Source organism: Telmatherina bonti (genome assembly GCF_933228915.1).
Source record: "Telmatherina bonti genome assembly, chromosome: 8".
NCBI classification, from domain to species: domain Eukaryota; kingdom Metazoa; phylum Chordata; class Actinopteri; order Atheriniformes; family Telmatherinidae; genus Telmatherina; species Telmatherina bonti.
Window position 1 is genome coordinate 23,366,080 of NC_136626.1, and position 21,133 is coordinate 23,387,212.

At 36.6% G+C, this 21,133-nt stretch overlaps 1 protein-coding gene across 3 annotated transcripts; it reads left to right on the forward strand.

The window, feature by feature from the left end:
• Positions 1-6,449: 6,449 nt before the first annotated feature.
• LOC306759238 (FAS-associated factor 1-like) lies at positions 6,450-20,654 on the forward strand. Of its 3 annotated transcripts, none has more exons than XM_079244806.1 (7): positions 6,450-6,732; positions 8,720-8,788; positions 11,331-11,377; positions 13,979-14,257; positions 15,306-15,395; positions 15,849-15,940; positions 18,026-20,654. In XM_079244806.1, exons 1-5 carry the CDS (start codon positions 6,673-6,675, stop codon positions 15,325-15,327), a joined length of 477 nt encoding a protein of 158 aa, XP_079100932.1. In that variant the 5' UTR covers positions 6,450-6,672; the 3' UTR covers positions 15,328-15,395; positions 15,849-15,940; positions 18,026-20,654. The 3 variants fall into 3 exon arrangements, with proteins under 3 accessions (XP_079100932.1, XP_079100931.1, XP_079100933.1); XM_079244805.1 differs by having other exon boundaries at positions 13,979-14,244; XM_079244807.1 differs by lacking the exons at positions 6,450-6,732; positions 8,720-8,788 and adding an exon at positions 9,221-9,338 and having other exon boundaries at positions 13,979-14,244.
• Positions 20,655-21,133: the final 479 nt, after the last annotated feature.

Genomic DNA, 21,133 nt, shown 5'->3' on the forward strand with positions numbered 1-21,133 from the left:
TCATGATAAACGATCCTGCGCAGCACTCACTGCAGCTCAGAAACTCCTGGATGCATGTTGCAGTCTTCATTCTCTTAAAGTCCAACGCCAGCTGCAAGGCGGTATGTCCCTCGCCATTGCTCGCGTGTGGGTTGTCAGTGTGTGGCATCAGCAGTCTGACCACTTCCAAGTGCCCTTCCCTAGCGGCCAGGTGCAGCGGAAGATTGCCACCATCATCCCCGAGGTTCACGTTCGCCTTGTGGTTGATCAGCACGCGCACGGACTCCACAAAGCCCTCGCGCGCAGCGTCATGAAGCACTGTGAGATTCAAGACCCGGTCAGGCAGATTGGGGTCTGCCCCGGCGTTGAGAAGAACCTCAATGAGAGGGCTGTCTCCAAGCTTAACCACCTGCACAAAACAAATAAATAAAACTCATGGGAATTGACATTAGTCGAATAACTGTTTTGATGTGATTCTGGCAACTCTGTTCCTGAAGGGCCGAAGTCCTACAGGTTCAATTTTTCCTGCACCAACACATGTAGTTAAAATTTGATAGCTCTCTAGCTTGTTTCAAAGCTCTGCTAAAACATGTTGACCCATTAATCTGGTTCGTGTGTGCTGCAGAAGAAATTATCCAGAACCTGCAGAACTCCGGCCTCCGAAGACCGACTTCGTCTTTCTCTGTTGTAGGCAACAAAAATCAATTATAAAAGCAATTCCATGTGGTATTTTACATTGTGAAATATAATAAAGAAGAATGGTTATCTGTAGAACCAAGTGTAAAAACTTATGCAATCGGTAACACAGTTAGCGCACATGATAAAATGAAATACAAGCGCCTTGTTGCATGAATTTGTTAACGCAGTAACACATAACAGTGAATGTCCTTTTTAAAGCTTACACTTACAGCAACAGGTCAAATAAATTATAGCTGGGTTAGGAGCAGCTTCTTGGCGATGATTTATGCTCATGTGGCTCTATGTTCTCCATTGAGGTGACAAAGACATAACCTTTGGTTTCAGCTTTTTTTTTTTTTTTTTTTTAAAGCACTGCGCACTTTGTGCTGTAGCCAAACAGACTCAACCATTGACTCATTACTGTAACAAATTTGTCACAAAGTTGTGACCTGCGAACCAAATCATAATTTAAATATTTCTTCTCTAGTCTTCTCTTATGAATGAGTTTGTGTGTGCGTGTGTGTGTGTGTGTGTGTGTGTGTGTGTAAACATGGAAACGTATGTTTAAATTGTAGCTCAGTCACGTTCATTATTAAAATTGGTTCTGATAGCTCGAGTATCACTCTGACAAACCGTGGGGAAGATTTGAGTCATTAAAAGTAATTTCAGAACTGTTCTGAATGTGATAGTCTTAACTGTGGGACTTAAATATTCTGCCATAAAACTCCCTCAGGTCCGTGGACATGGCACGCCCTGCATGTCCCCACGAGACTTTTTTAAACTTTCCATAAGACCCGCGTGTGCGTGTGTTTGGTTTTGTTCACCATCATCACACTATTAAATTAGCACCTGCTAAAGTAAACATTTTATATTGAAATGATCAATATTTCAAACATGCATCACAAAGAGAGATTTTTTGCGCATATAAGAGACACAGCCTATACAGGCTATAGATATATAATGTGGGGAAAAATATAATTTTCCCACAAATTTTATATCAGTGCCTAATTTTATTGACAGTTTGTGCCACATAGTCTTAATATACTGTATAATTAACAAAGTAAAAAGGTGAACAGGCTTAGATTGCACATTATACATTCAAGCTGCAGCATGCTGGTGTCTAAATGTGACTTCCTCATTCCCCCCACGTTGTCCCTTTTACTTGATCTAAAAAAAAGGATTATAGTGTAAATTAGGCTTATAGTTTGTGTTGTGTGTTTGTCCTTTATTCATGCTTATTCTTTGATGCATCTCTCTAACACTATGCTTAAAATAAAAATGATTTAGGAGACCAAGAAAAACGCATTAATCTTTATAATTACTGATTATCAACATGAAAAATTAACAACATAACCATCTAATTTAGGCATTTTAAAGCAAATCAACGTTTTTCTGCCTTATGTAAATTACTATTTGAAATGTGGAGAGCAAAGTAAGATCTGCCAGTAACAAATTCATTCATTATTATAAAGAAATTATAATTTCAAAACGACCAAAATATTTATCAATACTCATAATCTAAGCCTGTTTATATTTGTAGATTAAAAAGAAGGCCATGGTTTTATATCTGTGTGTCTATAGCCTCTTCCTGCTTCTTAAAAGCAGGAAGTCATGGGTAGCATTAAAGTAAAAAACAAAACAATGCAAAAAAGCCAGAATAAAGAATATATTCAATGTTACTTTTACTCAAATGTGAAAGGTTTCATACAGACCTGCAGAGGAGTTCTTCCAAACTCATTCACTCCATTTATATCAGCTCTCTGGTTCAACAAAGACAACACCTTTTCTTTGTCTCCATTAGCTGAGGCAGAACATAGCTCATCCAAAAGGGATCTCTCAGACATTCTTGTATAAAAATTCAAATACAGATAGTCCAGTCTTGCAAGAGGATTTGAAAAGACGTGAAGTATAATTCAGGATGGTTATATTTATATAACTCGGCACGTCCCTCCCTGCTTGCATCATGTAGAATATTGCCTCCAGTTTCGCAGGACTGAAAAAAGAAAGAAAATAAAGGGAAAAGGGAAAACAAAAAAACTCAGATTTTTTTAATGCACCAAACTAATAAAGACGAACTAGAAATTAAGTTTGAACTAAATGTATTAAATAGGATTAGCCAAAACTTACTTTCTTTCTTTTTCTCTTTCTTGCTTGCTTTCACAGACCATTCCTTTCAATATTGCTTCCATTTAATTTCATTTGACAACAGAATTTATCAAAAATTCACCGTCCAAAAATGCACAGACGTGGATTTCACGCAATATGGGACCCTATGACAAATATTAACTTTAATAGCTTCACTTTCAACTATAAGCTTAAACAACTGAAGGCCTTTTCTTATCATATTAAAACTTGTAATAAAGCTGTAGCTCCAGTACTGCAAGCTCAACTTCTAATAGTTCCACAGATAAATGATTTTATATAAATAGGCATATATGAATCTGTATTAGTTGTGGAGCAGAGCTTCGAAATAAGATATGTTATTTTCTGTCTGTTACTAACATAGCCTATTTACTTTGCGAGTGTGTGTGTGTGTGTGTGTGTGTTTGGCCTAGCCAACTGATTGTGTAGGCCTGCGTAAGTGTGGCACTGTAGATCATATTAACCTGATATAAAACTAGAAATCTATTTTCGTGTATTGTAGAAATCTGCTGTTGACAGAACATGATTTCTTTTTTCATTTTGTGCTGGAGTTGAATTTGTAAGGACTTCTGGAAGTGATCACTTCCAGCAGCGTTTATTTGTCAGGCAACGTGCAGCCTACTTATTATTGGCCCAATCTTTTCTATACATTGAACATAATCTACCTGCTGCTCATCGGAATTAAACCGATAACTTTCTAAATACGCAAAAACGCAGGTAGGCTTGAACGAAAAGCAGCCGTATTAAACTTACTTTCAATTTGTTCTGAACCGTAACAAAAGATATCCTCCGTGTTTCTTGTCGATAGGCTTCGTGCTTTTCCTCTGCAAACACAAAAATAACAACAACAACAACGTAACCCTTTTCACCCGATAAAATATTACATCTACGCTTGCTTTCAACCGATGTGATGTCATTACCAGTCACTTCCCGCTCATTTTCAAAACAATAAACCACGAAGCGTTTTTGTACTCGGTTTTGTCCTGAGATAATGTCAGCGTTGAAAAGAAACGAAACATAACAGCAGCCACAGCTCTCAGTCACAACCATCCTTTCACGTCCTACAAAAAAAGCTACTTTTTCAGGGACCAGGTGATCCTTGTTCCGCGATGCTCATTGTGTGAATTTGTTTTTAAATAATCATTTAGAAAATGTCCAACTGAAATTCCCTCATGAATATGCAATCAATGCGCGAGCTGATCTGTCAGACGCGTATGGCCACCCCCCATCATTTTTCTTTTCTTTTTGCCGAGTAGCAGAGAAGACAAATAAAACGTTTTACAGTATTTTTCAAATTGTTTCCCCAAAACAGATGAGATGGCGTGATTGGATAGTGAAAAAAATGATAGGCGGGACGTATCTTAACGGAACCATCTGGAAAACCTATTGCTCCAACAATGCGACCAGTATAAAGGCTATCCCTTCTATTTCTGTAATGTAGAGACTTTACTTGGATATTATATGATCCAGGCATTATCCAGTACCTTTCTATACGCTACAGACTACCCTCTCTTTCAGCTACTGTGCATCCACAACCTAAAAATTAAATTTAGTTGTTTTTTTTTTCCCTGTGCCGCCCTCTAGTGTCGACTAGTGGGCTATTATTATTTGAGTCCGATTTGATTTATTTAGGCCTGGTGCCTGTTCCACAAGACCAAGATAGTTTAAACCGGGATATGTAAGCTACTTACCCATGATCTGGTTGCACAAAAGTAGAATAGGGAATATCATATTGTATAGCCAACAAAAGAGAGAGAGAGAGAGAGAGAGACAGGGAAGATCAAACAAGGGGATGGGGTGGATGGGGGAGCCCAAGAGCCAGAGGGGTCCCAATAAAATGAGGGCCTGAACGTTTAGATCTATCGTTGGAAAGTCAACCAAATGACCGCGGACTGGCCAACCAGGGTGTACCCTTCTGCTAGTTTCTTAGATAGGCTCCAGTTTCCCTGCAACTCTGAATTGGACTAAGCGGTACCCTACAAAAAAAATGGAGGAACGCCAAACAAATAATCATATGGGTAAATTTACCATTTCAGTATGTAACACTACCATTAAGGGGCGTCAAACTGCCACATATTTAGTTCTCAAAGTGGACTAAAAAGGACAGGGCAAATTATTAAATGATCAAAACAAAAGTTACAAAGAAGGCACCTCTGTGTCAATATGATGACAGAAAAAGGTCTTTTTAAAGGTGAGGGGGGCTGCAGGTACCTAGCTACTAATTACACACAATCAGTATGATGTATAGCGTATGTATGTGTGCATGTGTGTGTGTGTGTGTGTGTGTGTGTGTGTGTGTGTGAGATAGAGAGAGAGAGAGAGAAGGGAGAGAGAGAGAGAGAGAAAGAAAGAAAGAAATAAGAAGCACGCTGACACCCCTGTCTGGAACCAGCCAATGAACACTCAATGACACTAAATTACTGATGTCAGTTACAAACAATAAAAACCGTGTATTTGGTAGTTGTCTGTGTCCAATTAATGTTCATGATCAACATAATTATCAGTTGATCAACTTTGCATAATCAATTAAACCCACCAACATTATGTACATCAGGCACATCTTCAGGGATACATTCAAATCAAAGCTTTAAACAAAAACATACACCCCAATTCACACCATTCCTGAAGCAATCCAGACTTTCAGATCCTGTATTTTTGCCTCCCAAATCAAGAAAATATTTGTGGAAAACACATTTAGAAGTATTAAATTGTTTGTTCTGTTATTTTGTTGTTTTTTTTTGTTTGTTTTTTTTTATATGAAAAGAACAGATACAAGTTACTCAGTCTGCCATAAATGTCATTGATAAGTTTTTTTTAAAACTCCTGCTATGATACTCTGAAGACTGCCAAAAGGCTCAACAGAAAATGTGAGGTGAAAATGAAAATGTAAAACTGTGAATGTGAACACAATGCCTTCACACTGTAGGCAATGCAACTGGCTCTGCATAACCTAACTCTGTGAATGCTTCTCTTTCTCTGACATCACACTCCTACAGCTGCAGTTATTTTCATTTCAAAGTGAAAACCCCCTACCCCATATTTATTTGAAGACTAAAGTTACTTTGAAGGTAAAACATTGGATACAATGGATTCCCGTTAGAGAAAAAATATTTGTACTGCAATACACCATGAAAGAAAGTGCCAGTTGTTTGTTAGCTTCTTTGCCTGGTGACTTATGAAAAACAGTGTAGTAATCTGGCTAACTGGTATTAATAAGATGGTGCTTGAGGATTTGGTGTCAGGGGACTACTTGCTTTACTTCACAGACAATATTTTTATAGGCCAACTTTCAGGATAAATCTGGTAGTAAGAGGAAAAGGATATGGTCTGAAATCAATAAAGCCCATTTCTCCAAAGGAAATCACACTACATTTAACATTTAACATTAATACATTTAACATTCATAGATGTTCAGTGAGAGGCTTCTTCAGGTCCGATGTAAGACTGAAAGATACAAAAGATCATTCCTGCCAGCAACCATCCGCCTCCGAAACAGGACCTCCTCAAGTTAATTACATACTACAATATTGAATTTCCCTTTGGGGATTAATAAAGTATTTTTCATTTAATTTAAATTTCATTTCATTCTCGCTTTGATGTTTTACAGCATCTGAAGCCACTTTACGACAGCCGTAAAGCAATGGGCTAGCTGAGAATAATGATAGGAGATAACAGAACACTTTAGCGTTACTTTACTGAACTTTGTTTTTCTCAAGCCGTCAATCCTCGTTCGATTTATTATATTAAATCTGCCAGCATTTCACCCGCAGCTGCCACTAAGGAAAACAGTTTTATTTCGACCCGTGTCTTTTTTGTGCGGTGAAAAAGCGAGAAGAGCCAGAGAAGAGGACTCGCTTTTAGCCAGTCATTGCCATGGCCTCCGATAGCGGCGATAGCAACATGGATAGAGAAATGATTTTGGCCGATTTTCAGGTATGTCTTCCTTGAATGTTTGCTGTGTTTAGTTTAATTAATAGTAATCTGCCTGCCGGTGTTGAGACGACTCGGGCTGCTGTCAACAACAAAACACACCACGTCGTAAACAGCAAACGGAGATCAGCTCTCTGTAGTTAGCACACTGAGCTAATCCACTGACAGTTCGCTAACTGACCCGCAACACAGTTTAACCCAGAGTCTGTTGTTTGTTGTCTTACATATGTACACAACGACCACGTAAAGATGTCTATCTAAACAGTTGAATAGTGCGTGTTTTTTGTCGATTGGTTTGGTTAATGAACAAACTGCTCAACCGAATAGAGAGCTCATGGCGATTGTCAACTTGTTTACAGTTTTCCTGTGTTTAAAATATTCGCCGGACTTCTACATCTTTTACGACAGCAAAGCAATATTAATATAACAGCACCCTCGGTCTTTTAATTTTTCAACCATACATAAGCTTTGGACCGTAAGAATAATTCCCCATAAATGGATAGTAAGTTAACCCGTCGGAAGGTATTGTAATTTATTTATTTTTAAATCTGACTAAAGCAACATATAACGTAAACAATGATTTACCTTCAGTTACTCAGCTTCTCTTCCTATCCTTAGCTCGTTTGTGGCCTTTTGTTTGACATATAAATCAGCAAGTTTATTATAATAAAATGTATCTAAAGCTCTGACCAATAGTATACTCTACAAGGGTATACAAAGATATATTTTCTCTGTTTATATTGATCTATATAGGGAAAACAGGAATGACTATAGCAGGAGTGATTTTAAAGAATTAATAACTAGGAAGGTCTTGGTAGTTTTCTATGGCTTGCAGCTGCATAGTAATAATTTAAATAAATTAAATCTTAAAAAAGGTGTTTAACAGCAAGCCATTATTTTAAGATTATATTACTATACAGCAATTTTAAACGTAGTCATATAAACAAGTAAACACTAATTGTTTTGTTAAAATGATTTTAGAAGAGGAAAATCTTGAATGATGATGAAATTCATTACCATTTCAGACTGAAGCTAACAACCCATGTGCTGTCATAGTGTCCTTAAAAAGCATTCAGATGCTGGTGTACTTGATGTATCCATTTATTTTTTTTTAAAAAAATTCAGTCATGTGCTGAAGCAAAACTTGGCAGGGCATTGAAGACTATGGAGCTTTTTTTTTTTTTTTATTAACATCATGCTTTCTGAAGCTCATATACTCTATTGTATTTACATACAACTGATTTAGACTATGTCTTTATTTTTGGTTACAGCTTTTTCTGTTTGTGCTATATATCGACCTCATTGCTACTTTGTAGTGTACATGTTGAGTGACATGTTTGACATATGTGCCTAACCTGAGCTTACTGGTCCTGAACTGTGACTGGAGTACAGCCAAGAAATTAAAATGATATATATATATATATATATAAACAAAAAAAGATAAAGTAAAGACATGTAATGTATCATTTTATTGACAATGCTCCTGAGTTATAGTGCAGTGAAGTGGATTAGCAAATGATGATTAAAATATTGATGCTACACTTGTATGCATTTCATTCAAAGTAGAATCCTGTAGATTCAACGTTTTATGATCATTCAACCATAACTGGCTTTTTAACTTTTGTATTAGGGACAAAACATTTTCATTTCTCTTCAGAGACTTAGTTTGTTGTTTTACCGGCTGTTATATTTTACTCTGATTCTGATGTTTTGGATGTGATTTTATTATGCATGCTACAAGTGTTTTAAAGTAAATTGCAGCAGCTGAAAACTACCGTATACTACTTTTAGCATCCACAATGAGTTTTCATGAACTGGAGAAATGGCATAATTCCCTCTCTAAAGGTAGAGTACAGGGATTTAGTCTGACTTAGGCAGTTTTAGTGATGAATTGCAATTTTTTTTTCTAGAACAGTGTGGAGCTAAATGTTCCACGTAGCTTGTGAAATGTTTTTCTTTCTAATATTAAATTGTGTCTCTTCTTTCACAGGCTTGCACTGGAATTGACAACATTGCAGAGGCTATCACTTTGTTAGAGCTTAATAACTGGGACTTAGTGGTAAGTTCATTATCTACAGACTTTCAGCTTTACTCTTAAAAATACGAAATACCAGTTTGAGTGAGCAGTTAGCACCCAGTTACAAACATCATGTTTTTGTGAGGCCCAAATCCTGTCTTTACTGGAGCCAGAAAGGTCAACATGAGAAAATATGTATCCTGAGAGGTGTGATTGAGTGAACAATACATTCAGAAACACTGAGATAGAATATGGTCTGTCACATTTGCATGAATTCGTGATGAGCCCTTAGAGCAAAGTGCATATTGAAAGGGGTCAGTCTATAATTAGATTCATGCTGGCAGGAACTCAAAGCAGGGAGCAGTAGGACAGACATACAGGACTGGACTTCCTGCAGCTATAAACTTGATGACTTGCAGTTTCTTTGCAGTCAGCTTTAGTTAATAAAAAATAATAATAATAAAAAAATTGTAGTCTTAATTTCAGACAAAATAGCCTGATGTGTAAAAAGCACAGGCTATAGTGAAAAGTCCTGAGAACTTCAGAAGCCATGCAGTTAGTGTAAACTATGTCTGCACCACCTATCTTTACAGTAAGTACTTTCCATAGAGGTCATATTGTTGCTGTAGACATTCACTGTTATACTCGCAATGCCAAAAATGATGACTTTCAGATTGTTCAGATTTCACTATTCTAACCCTCATTAGCCATGTCCTCAAGCCTATTTTAAGTAACCCTCTGTGGTGTAATGTTTTGTGAAATGTGCTAAAGAATTCGTTTGTAAACTGACACCAGACTTATTTTGTTTTTATGTGTCACTTTAAAGTAGTATTTTCTGAAGTGATGCCCTTGGCTTTTCTCTTTTAATTTTTACTGCCAAGTTTCCAGCTCTGCAGTAAATGCATGCCAGACTTTGGGTAGTTTAAATTTATTTTTAAACAGTAGCACTTTGAAAGATTACATTGATGCAAACTGTCCTAAACCTCAGGTACTACCTGTAGCCTGTACCTGTATCTTTATAGACATAAAAACATATTGTTTCTTTACAAGTTAGATGCCATCTTCACACCTCACATTTACTTGACAAATAAGAGAATGTAAATGCTGCTGAAGGCCTTAACAATAGCCCTGCTTCATTCAAGTGTCCGAGTAAACTAAGGAAATCGAGTCAGTACAACATGACCTGACAATGAACCAACAATCACCAGTTATGTTGTTTAAATATGTGCTTTGCAAAGTGTGAGTTTGTCTCTCATTGAGGAGGACCTATACCCTACTTTCTTTATTTTCCAATTGACCAGTTATACATTTAATATGGTCAATTATGAAAAGAGGCAAAAGACAGACACTGTGAAGAGACACTGGTTAATAAAAGTAAAACACAAGGAAATTTGTACCTCTAAATAAATGGACAAATTACACTACACTGTCATTAATATAAGGGAAGACTTAAACCCAAAAGAGCACCTAGTTACCTAGTTCTGCTAAGTAAAACTAAAGTTAGACTTTTCCAGAAATTAAACTAAGTACATAGACTCAAAGATGATTCTGAGATTACTTGACTTTACCACAGAAATCACTTTATATTGCTTTTGATTTGAAAAGTACCAAATCAGTTTAGATGATGCATTTTATATCAGTCAAAAATAATTTACAGCCTTGGGAAAAATGTGGTGGCTGTTTGTCATCAATGTGACTACATATTTAGTGTTACTTCAAGTGCATAGGATGTAAAGACATCTTGAAGTTAAACTTTTCTCCTCTGCAGGTTTGTTGAAAAATCGAAGCTGACTAAATGATTTTTTAAGGTCCGTTCAGAATCACTGTTTGGTTTGTGCCAACTAGGCTACAGAAGTAACAATATGTTGACTTCATTTGCAGTTAGTAAATCTTTAATTTTTACAAATTGACTTGGTTTTAAATATTTAATTGTATTTCCCCCTCAAAAGACTCATTTTGATGTATTACTCAAAACACAGCATAAAGTGGTGTTATTTTCTTTAAAGTACAAATTTTTGAACTACAATTTTGTTCACTTTTAATTTAATACCTTTTTTTTCCTTTTGTCCATTAATGTTTTCTCTGTTCAACACCAAAAGAATTGTAAATGTGTTTGTAGCAGAACATACCAACTCACATTAGTTTGTTTGTTGCACAGTGTAGAATAGTGTGTTCAGGAGAAGTCTGATCAATTGTCCATTGAAACAAAAGCTCTCTGCAAAGCTGACTGTGGTTATATTTGCCCTCCCAGTTCTCTTTGTTCTGATTGGAGTCTTTAAGTCAGCAATATCACACACTCTTGTGTATTTTGCTAGCGCAGCATAATGATAAATAAATTCTATTAAGTATAACAAAACAAATTGAATATCAAGTTTTATAACTGTCAGGTTCCTTAAAGCTTTCTGCTGTACAATCATTTGTCATGTTTACTTTGAATCTGTTAATGGTTTAAGATAAGACAGGTTTTACCTGATCTTTACAGAGAGTCACATATTTTAGTAGCAGAGATGTGGCAATTGATGCCACACATAAACAACAATGACATTATTTTGTACTCTGGAGCTGACTTTTGCTTTCATTACAGGCAGCCATCAATGGTGTGATACCACAGGAGAATGGGATCTTACAAAGGTAATGACCACTGTGCCACATATTTACTTTATTATCAAAGAAAATCAAAATATCATGTATATCTCTTTTATGCACTGCTGTCTTTTTACCACACTAGGAAGACCACATTAAAAAATGTTAATGAAAATGCTGTGGAGATATAAAATAGCTGGCTGTGGGGAGGTCATGTTCATCACTGAGCGCTATGTGACAGAAGTACATTTATGTCTATCAGCTGTCAAAATATTAAATAAATATCAAAGCAAGGGTTGACCGTCTTTGTTTGATACGTAAACTTCTAGTTTACATATATGTTCTACAGAGCAGAAAGAAAATCTTATTCTGTATAACCTGCTTCTTTGATGAAATATCATCTGAATGGATTCTAAGCATTTCCACACATCAGTTTGAACTTTGATACAGATTCAGCAAATCAGTGTCAAAATAGAGGCTACTGACCTGGAAGGCATTTCTCCTGCTGTGATCTCTGTTCAGCTTATAATAGAGAAATTATATGAAAGCTTGCAACGGGAGGGAAATTTTCTGTCAAGAACTGAATTATACAGTTCTGAATTAATATATCTGAATAGAAGGAATGTTTCTTTCAGGCTTTGTGCTCATCACTTTGCTCCAACGGTTAGTTGACACACACTGCACTAATGAAAATCCTCCAAACCCTGCAGATTTTCTGTTAAACCATTTGCGTATCATGTAAAGTGGCCTGAGAATATTGCTGGTGTCTCTAGAGGGCACAGTTGCTTTCAATAGAATCTGGCCGTATGACCAGCAGCCAACACATTTATTAAGTAGTTGGCATTGATAGGAGTAAGTTGGCGTTTCCCAGTAAACAGACTGATGTCTTGACCTGAGCTGGAGCCAGTTTGAAGGTACATAAATATTCCTGCCTAAAACACATTTCTCTTCTCCCTTGTGTCCTTTTCATTCATTTTCTTGTTAGTAAGAGTTGAAAATTAGTCCTTTTCAGTATTTGAAACAAAACTCGCAGGTTTCCTGTCTAGTTTAGACATTTCTCTCAAAGTCTATTAGCTTTTTGGGGAGTAAAATATCCAGCTGTTGCATATCATTTACATATAATCTCCACTTTATGATCCCGCCACAGTACATTTTTGAGAAAAAAAAAAGGTCTGCTTCAATTTAAGTTTCTGACATCTTAAACACTTACCTGTAACTCAAGTTCAAGGTAGGGTTTCACATGTTGCAGCTGCTATATAAATTCTTTGTTGCATGAACAAGGCGATCATCCTAGGTCATTGCAGAGCAGTTTTTGTAATGAACATGTTCTTAATCACTAGAAAAATGTTTAACAGTTGCACTGTTTTTGATTTTCTAAACAATTAGATTTTGAAAATTACTCTATTACCATAGTTTTCCTCCTGAAAAAATGGCAAGCAGGCCAAGGATTTTACAGAAAGACATCGGGCACAAAAGTCTCTTGAAAACAAATGATTGAGCTGAAAAGAAGCTGAGTCAAAGTATGCTTGAGTTTGTAGAGGACTTGTTAAAGGTTTTTAAATCACCATATCTGTTGGTTAAGTCTCTTCTCTGTATAGGCTTCTGCTGTATTGTTTGTAAATTAAGGCTCATAGGGCGATCAGAAAGACTTCTTTTTCACACCAAACACACATAGCAAATATGCTATAAAAAAAACTCTGACTAAAATATTTCTTATACATTTATTGGTTCTGTATATTCATAGGACCAGAACCAATGTGAAATTTATCCTGAAGCATCCTAATTCCAACTGTTTTCACCCATCCACACAAGTTTGTCTGAACTTTCACTTGCATGACTATGTAGAAGCTCATCTGAAGATGCAGATAATTTGAGAAAGTGGGGAACTAAATTGAGGGCTATATTTCCAATTACAAGCATTCATTTTTTCTGTTGACGATTAAGGATCCATGCCATCACATAGCTCAACTTTTTTAAGGTGTTTAGTGCGTGAACTGGCATTTAAACTTGCATTTGAATATTTGGAAGGGATCTTGCATCTTCCTTGCACAGCATTAGCGTTTGGTTTGTTTGGAATTATGTGAATGAGACTTAGGCATTCATTTTGATTGTATGGTTGGTATTTTATTTGTGTTAATTTTACATTATAATGTGCCCCTACACAGTTGAATTACTTATTGTTCCTGCAGCCTGCTTGTGGAAAATTTGTGGTGGTATATAAATTCTTCTGGACAGTGAATCGCCAACTGTATAGCCTAAAAAGGAAAAAAAAAAAAAAAAAAAAAAAGACGGCTTTGTTTAAAAGCCAGGACTCCCACTCTGTAAGACGGTTGCAGCCTACACTTCAGGGCACAAGGAGCATTCTTTGTTGGGGTCTAAATGGAAGCATAAGTTAGTGTGTTGTGTGAAACCCAAGTCATATGACGAGAAAGCAACAGAGAAAGAATAACTTAAGAAAACATGCAGATTTTCTTGGGGAGAGAATAGGATGAAAAGCCCTTTGCCAATTCTGTTTTTTTTTTTTTAAAGCATCTCTTGTGTTTTGTAGTTTTCTTTACTTTATATTCTTAATAATCTTTGACAACACATGCTATTTTGAGCTCCTCTATCAATTCTCTGTAATCAGTCTTTTGCAACATCTTTTTGTAGTGAGTTTTCCAGTGAAGCAAGTCAAGCAACAATGTATGGACCCCCTAGCCACTCGGAAGCAACTAGTGCAGCAGCTGGAGGTGCAGTTCCTCCTCCCTCTTCATCATCTTCATCCTCTTCTCCACAATCATCCTCGGCTTCATTGGTCTGCCCCATCAACCCCTCCTCTCGGCACATTGTAGAACGTCAGCCACGGATGCTCAACTTCCGGGTGGAGTACCGGCAGTGCTCCGTGGACCTGGTGCTCGAGGAGGGCAGCACAGTTGGTGAGTACACAGTGTGAGTACACACTCACTCACATACTTAAATAACTTGTTGACCTTTTCATACAGAACAAAAACATTGTCTGTCACCCTGATTGTCTTTAAGGCACACTATAAAAAATAGTAGATGATTAACGATTACATATTTATTAATTGTCTCATTGGTTTAATTGTGTTGGTATAGATTATTGGTATAGATTTGCAGCTACATCTCAAAAGCAAATCTGCGTGTTTTTTTTTAGGTTTTTATGGTGACTCTTTTTTTTTTATTTTTGGCTTAAAATGAAATTTGCAACTAATGCATATCTAAAACATTAATGTAGGAAAAACAGTTAATTAAGTATTGGAAAAGTTTGGTAACATTAAGGCATCCTAGAGTAAGGGGCAGGAATATGGAAAATTATGTCATGGGAAATTATGGCATTTATGGTGACCTCATTAAGATGTTTTAATAAAGAAGAACACAGCAATTGGAGAATAATTATGAAATATACTGTAACAAAAAAGTCACACACACATTCTTTTGAACCACCTTTAACTTTTGGACTTTGACAAATATCTGCATCGCCACTATTGATATCTGCCACCAGAGTTTGATGTTTTACTCCAATTTATGGTATTGATGATTTTTCTCCAGTCATTTGCCATCCATCTTGCACTATATATGTAATGTTAGCTTTCTCCAGACAGTATAAAACTGTCTTATGTTGACTCTTATTATCTCTTACTGGTTTGTTGATGTCCACTTGCGAGTGTGTGATGCAGTGTGTCAAGTAAAATTAGGCTCCAACATCATGTAGCATCTCAGAAGAAAACATTGTGAAGTGCCATTCTCAGACTGAGGATACTGCTGGGAAACAACAGCTCCAGAAATGCACATAACAAATGTCACTGTCATGAAATAAGTCAGGAATCCCACGTTTTACAATAAAAAAGTTACACAGTACGTCTATTAAAAAATTTGGGCTATAAACAAGTTGCACCAATTTTTGGCCTGACAGTGTAATTGCTGTTACCTTACATAATTGCAATGTTTGACTGATTTTCTTTATTTCAACTCATAGGAGAAATCAAACAAATCCTTGAGACAGAGCTTGGTGTTCCAGTGTCTAAAATGCAGCTGAAGGGATGGAAGAGCGGAGATGTCGGATAGTGTAAGTACTTTTTTTTTTTTTTTTTAAACCGAAAACAACACAATTAAGCAATAAAAAATAACAAATGAATTTCATCTGTTCTTCCTGTTCATAATTTTTCGATGATCCATTTCGCTTTGTCTTTCTTCCAATTTTATGTTCATGTTTCAACTAACGCTGTTAGCCAATGTGTATTTTAGAATAAACCATAATATGGCTAACATTACTTCTATAAAAAGTTCTCCTCCTTATGCATTTCATAGGGATGTTTAATTTGTTTAGAAACTATATTTTCTGATCTGGCTATGTAGCTTTGAGTTGATGCTTCCTAAAATATTCAAAGATGTGTTGCTTGTTTTCGATGTGATCAAATATTCCTTCCATTATAAGCTTATTGCCTCCGTAACTATATTTCATTTTCAGTAAACAGAACAAATTGTAAATATGTGCATTTGTGCCTGTGCTTGTAATCAGACTGTGCTGAGAAGTTTACACCTGCCCAAGAACAACAGCCTGTACGTCCTGACCCCAGAGATCGCCCCGACTGCCAGCACCAGCAAAAACAGGTACCCGCTCTACTGTACTCTTTTCTTCTTCTTTTCTTCAGGTGCATTTTTAATTTTAATGTGGATTTTCAGCTTGACACACACATACAATGAAGTACTTCAGTGGTAATGTGAGTGCAGTACTTATTAACCAACACTAGGTGGCGGTCTTTGCTCACTTGTATAATGGAAGCGTCCAGAATTCAAACACAGAACTCCTTTTGATTGATTTACTGAGATGCGTTTGACCTGTTGGTTATTCAATCTTTTTACATCTATTGTGACATTTTCAAAAGAGAGTCTGCTGCTTCAATCTTTGTTAAGTCAATAACAATTTCCTCCCCATATTGTATTTTTAACATAACATTGTTGCCTGCTTGATGTGGCGTTACAACTTGCTCCATAAGAGTCACATACAGTACCACTCAAAAGTTTGGACACATCTACCTATTTCACTTGAATGTGTAGATGTGTCCAAACTTTTCACTGGTACTGTATATCTACACATAGCTCTTGTTGATATCACGTTCCAAATCACAAAAGTCTGCCGCTGTAGTAATGTTTATGGAAATTTTAGGAAAACATACTTGCTTATTTCAGCTTTTGCTTATATGAATGTATTCCCTCTGAAAGGTCAGTGGACTAATTGATAAGATTCTCCAGTATTTCTGTCATGCTTAGCAGGCGGGCATGTGTGTGTACTGGGATCAATATCAAGTTAAAATCATCAAAGAAATAATATCGCCTCCATAGACTTCTAACAGTGGGGTGATTAAGATATGTTTTGTTTGGATTGACATAGGCAGTTTGCATACTAAATTTTTGGTTTTTGAGGTTGTTTTGGTTTGTCATTATTTACGGTATATTGTGACAGGGCTTGAGTTTTTCTCTGTCTCTTGAGTTTTTTAAATTTTTGAGTAAAATGAGGACAGTAAAGCTTCAAAGGTGCACTGCATAACTTACCAACCTTAAAATTTAGCAATTTTGGGTCATTTGACCGCACAATGAAAGCTGATGCGAGCATTACTGAAGTTACACTTTACAAATTTATCACATGCTATTAAACGGATAATAAACACACCAACCGCTTTGATGATTCAGCAAGGAAATGCACTGAAATAGAGGGAGAATGAAAAAGAAATTATACAGGAGTCAACATAAGTGTTTTTTACTAGCGGACGAAAGCTCACAGTATAGGTAGGATGCAAGATAGGTTCTGAAGTAGCTGTCGATAGGGGGCGCATCACTGAGAAAATGGCATAAAATTTTGTAGCGTCTTAAAGGTGCCACTTTCATGATTTAGGAAAACAAAGAGATTCTTCTGTATGCGGACACCTGCATCATTAATTCTATGAAATAACTAAATCAGAGACAGTAATGTTTCACAGTGGAATAATTTGCTCCAAAAATGAGTATTTTCTTACTTTATCTTTTAATTGTTGCACTAAAAATCTTGTTACTGTCTGTATATAGTTGGTCTGAAAACTTGAATTAAATGAACTGCAATTTAATTATTTGACAATCCCCTTATGGAGGTGCTGTAAGGGTGTTTTAAAATTCTATTTCAGAAAATGTCAAACTTCATGAAATGATAAATCTCTTAAGTGTTGCATACAGTTTCCTTAGTTAACAGTGGATTAAAATATTAATTGAACTTTAGCTCTAAACCAGACAAACATCCACATGTCACAGTACACAACAAATTGCCAATAAGTCATTTGGCAGTTTGCCGCTTTGCCTGCTAGTTAGGCTAAGTGGTAGTTATATTGTGTTGGCAGCTAATGGCTGAGGTGGAGCAAGGACTTACTAAAATGTTGAGCATGAAATGATACTAGGATGGCAAATATACTGTGAAACCTGCAAAGACATGTTGGTAGAAAAGCATTTTGGAGGTATAACTGAATGCAATGAAACCCCATAAAGAACTTAAATTAGCCAGTCTGTCCTCATATCTCTTCAGTTAACTGTTAAGGTAGCATTAAAGTCCTACTCTAATGCTAGAACAATGTATTTTATAATGGCTGACCACTTTGTTGAACATCTTCTTTAGCTTTTCCTGCACATCTATGCTGTCTATTTCCAGTCTAACTGTGTTGACCTCTACAGGTGTGTCATCTGTATGATGGACTTTGTTTACGGAGATCCCATCCGGTTCCTGCCCTGCATGCACATCTACCACATGGACTGTATAGATGACTGGCTGATGAGATCTTTCACCTGCCCCTCCTGCATGGAGCCTGTGGATGCTGCACTGCTTTCTTCCTATGAGACCAACTGACACAAGCACTCATGGACCACAATGGATGCACACACATGTACACACCCACACAGAATACTTGCAAAACTTTCACCTTGATAACTTGTCCCCTGGAGTAGGACAATGCACAACAAAGCAGTGATGAAAAAGATTAAATCTGTGTGTGTGCGCTAACATATATGCTTGAATGTGTGTGTGTGTGAGTGTGTGAGTGTGTGTGTGTGTGTGTGTGTGTGTGTGAGTGAGAGAGAGAGAGAGAAGCTGACCTGCTGGACAGGACTGCATCTGGAAAAAGTGATTATGTTAAGAATGAGTAGAAGGAAGCTGGAGCAAGCGAAAAAGAGAAGCTGAAAGTTGTGACAAGAAGTCAAGGGTTATGGGGACATTTTGCAATCTGCTTTTAACTGTTACACACACACACACACACACACACACACACGTGTGTACAGTTCCTTGAAGTATCTTGAGTCAGAAAGAAGAGGAGAATCATTGCATCTCCATCACGTTTTTTTTTTTTTTGTTTGTTTGTTTTTTGTTGTTGGACTGCTGATGATTCATAACCCAATGCAATGTAGAAAAAGTTTTCTTTCAGGAAATGTTCCTGTTGTAGAGTCATATGTACTGCAAAAAACACATACGGATATGCTTGTAGACCAGACCCCGGATGGACATCACCAGAGGCTAGTCATTTTTTTGCTGAATGAGCACAGGCCTCCTCAACTTCAGTGCACAGGCCTTGATTTGTCTCTGTGAAAAAATAAGATTGTTTGATGGAGTAATTAGTTTATTGTCCTGTGGCTTTGTGAAATCTGTTCCGTTTATTTTGCCAGTCAATATTAAGGGCTCTGTTGAACTAGTGTTTACCAACAACGCAGACATAACTAAAGGAATTATGTGTGTGCGCTTTATTCACTAAGATGATGGCTAGCCAGTTCCTGATCAGATTTTGCATCCCTGTGTCCTTTTCTGTTGGCGAGAGTTCTGATCATTGGCCAAAGCACATGGCGACCAATCAAATAAATGTAGTAGATATTTGCACTTCTCAGCCAGACTTACAAGAGGATCATGTTAATTTAGTTATTACATCATTATTAATAGCTTCACTTGAAAATTGCAAGGATTTGTATTGGAAGTAGGAATGGGGACCTGACAGGTGACAGTAATAAAAAATCTAAATTAATTTGAAATTTTATGCACTTGTGAATTTCTAAAGGTTTTTTAAATAAATATTGGAATAATTTATTGTTTGCAAAGAAATTGTCAGCTGAAAAACAAGTAATGTCAGATAAATTTCTGACTGTGTTGTCACTTTAAATATGTTGCATTTTGTCTCATTTTGTTTTCCATCAAGCGACTGTTTCCTTGCTGCATTTTATAGTCTATTTCTAAGGCCAGGTCACCAAATTTACTACAAAAGCACAAAGACATTTGATTGTTCCGTTGTATTTTCATTAACTGCAAATCCCCGCAGGAAATAATTTGAGCTCCATGGGCATGACACAGATGAGTCAAAAGACATGCTTTTAATGACCTGTGTATCTGTGCGTACCTGCAAGCATGGGTGTTTTAAGGGTTTTACGGCAACCGTGTGTTTTTGAAGGGTTCCTGTTTGAACATAGGCCTCAGTCAGCACCTTAAATTTTGCACAGTACTTCAATGGACTTACAGTATCTCTATTTTATTCAATTCTCCATAATCAAAGTGGAGCTTCATGGCCTTAGGTTACACATGAGGGAGGGTTTAGAGGCAGCTGCTAAAACACAAAAGTTCAGTTAAGGTTAAGAAAAAGAGAAGCAGAGCACCACAAATGCTTCTGCAGAGATGTGGCTCATTATGCATGTCAGGAAGAATACTGAGGGCCTGTCAATATTGTTCTACTTTATTACCACCAGACTAATAAATGAATTGTCATTGTATCATGGTGTTTGGATTGTATCTGTATTTCATCACCAACAAACTCTTCCACTCTTCTGTTACAAGAACGATCTGTTGTACAATCTGTGACAGTTTAGCAATTGACTGTTTTTGCAACATAGGCAAAGTTTTAGTCTCAGTATAAACTTTTATTAAGCCTGAACAAGGCTGCTTGTGAACGAGGTTTTGTGGATACAAATTTAAATATGTTTGTGTGCTATCTGCTGTCTTTGTTGAAACAGAGTCAATGCACAAAGTTGGGAACATTTTAAGAGGGCAGAGAGTAAAATGAGAAAATGAGAACACTCATTTCCCCGGAAATTACACAAACCTCCCTTTTATTTTTAACAATGATAGAGCTGCAGGAAATACTCAGTCACAGGAGTGAGTGCTTTGTGGCTCTTTCTCAGCGTGAGGAGGAAAACTTATTTATTTAAAAAGACCAAACTCACAGGAATGGTAAGTGAGAGCTGTTGCTTTCATCTAAGAGACTGAACGACAATGTTTTTTCATATTCGAATGGAGTATGTGTGCTGTATGTTGGTTTATGGATGCTTGTATATCATTTCCCTGTTTATAAACATAAGTATGCATATGCTCTGTACTAAAGACGAATAATAAATAGATGTTGCAACAGAAATCAAGTGTCGTGGTGTGATTTTGTTTCTTGTGGGGACAGTAAAAATGAGAAACTGTTTAGTAGTTTTTCAGTTTCAAGTTTGGCAACGCACACAAGAATGTGTGACCTTACTTCCTATGTTTACAACTGAAAGGTTTCTTGATCAAGCAAGTTCCTAGACCAGTTATCACTCAACTTTTTACATGGTATTATGTCATATATCTAAGATTTATATTACTTTCAACACTTACAAAATGCCACTTGTAAAATAAACAGTAGTTTTTTAAAAATTATTTTGAATATGTAGAGGCTCCCTTGAATAGAATAACGCAGGTCATAAAATTGGCATTTAAAAAAGTAGAATGCTCAAACACATCTCTTGTCTTATTTTTTTGCATTTGTTTCCCTTTTTGTTTCTTCACTT

Coding starts and splice junctions, on each gene's coding strand:
- LOC306759238 (XM_079244805.1), top strand. CDS start 6,673: ATGGCCTCCGATAGCGGCGATAGCAACATGGATAGAGAAATGATTTTG. Junction 6,733..8,719: donor TGATTTTGGCCGATTTTCAG/GTATGTCTTCCT, acceptor CTTCTTTCACAG/GCTTGCACTGGAATTGACAA. Junction 14,245..15,305: donor CGAGGAGGGCAGCACAGTTG/GTGAGTACACAG, acceptor TTCAACTCATAG/GAGAAATCAAACAAATCCTT.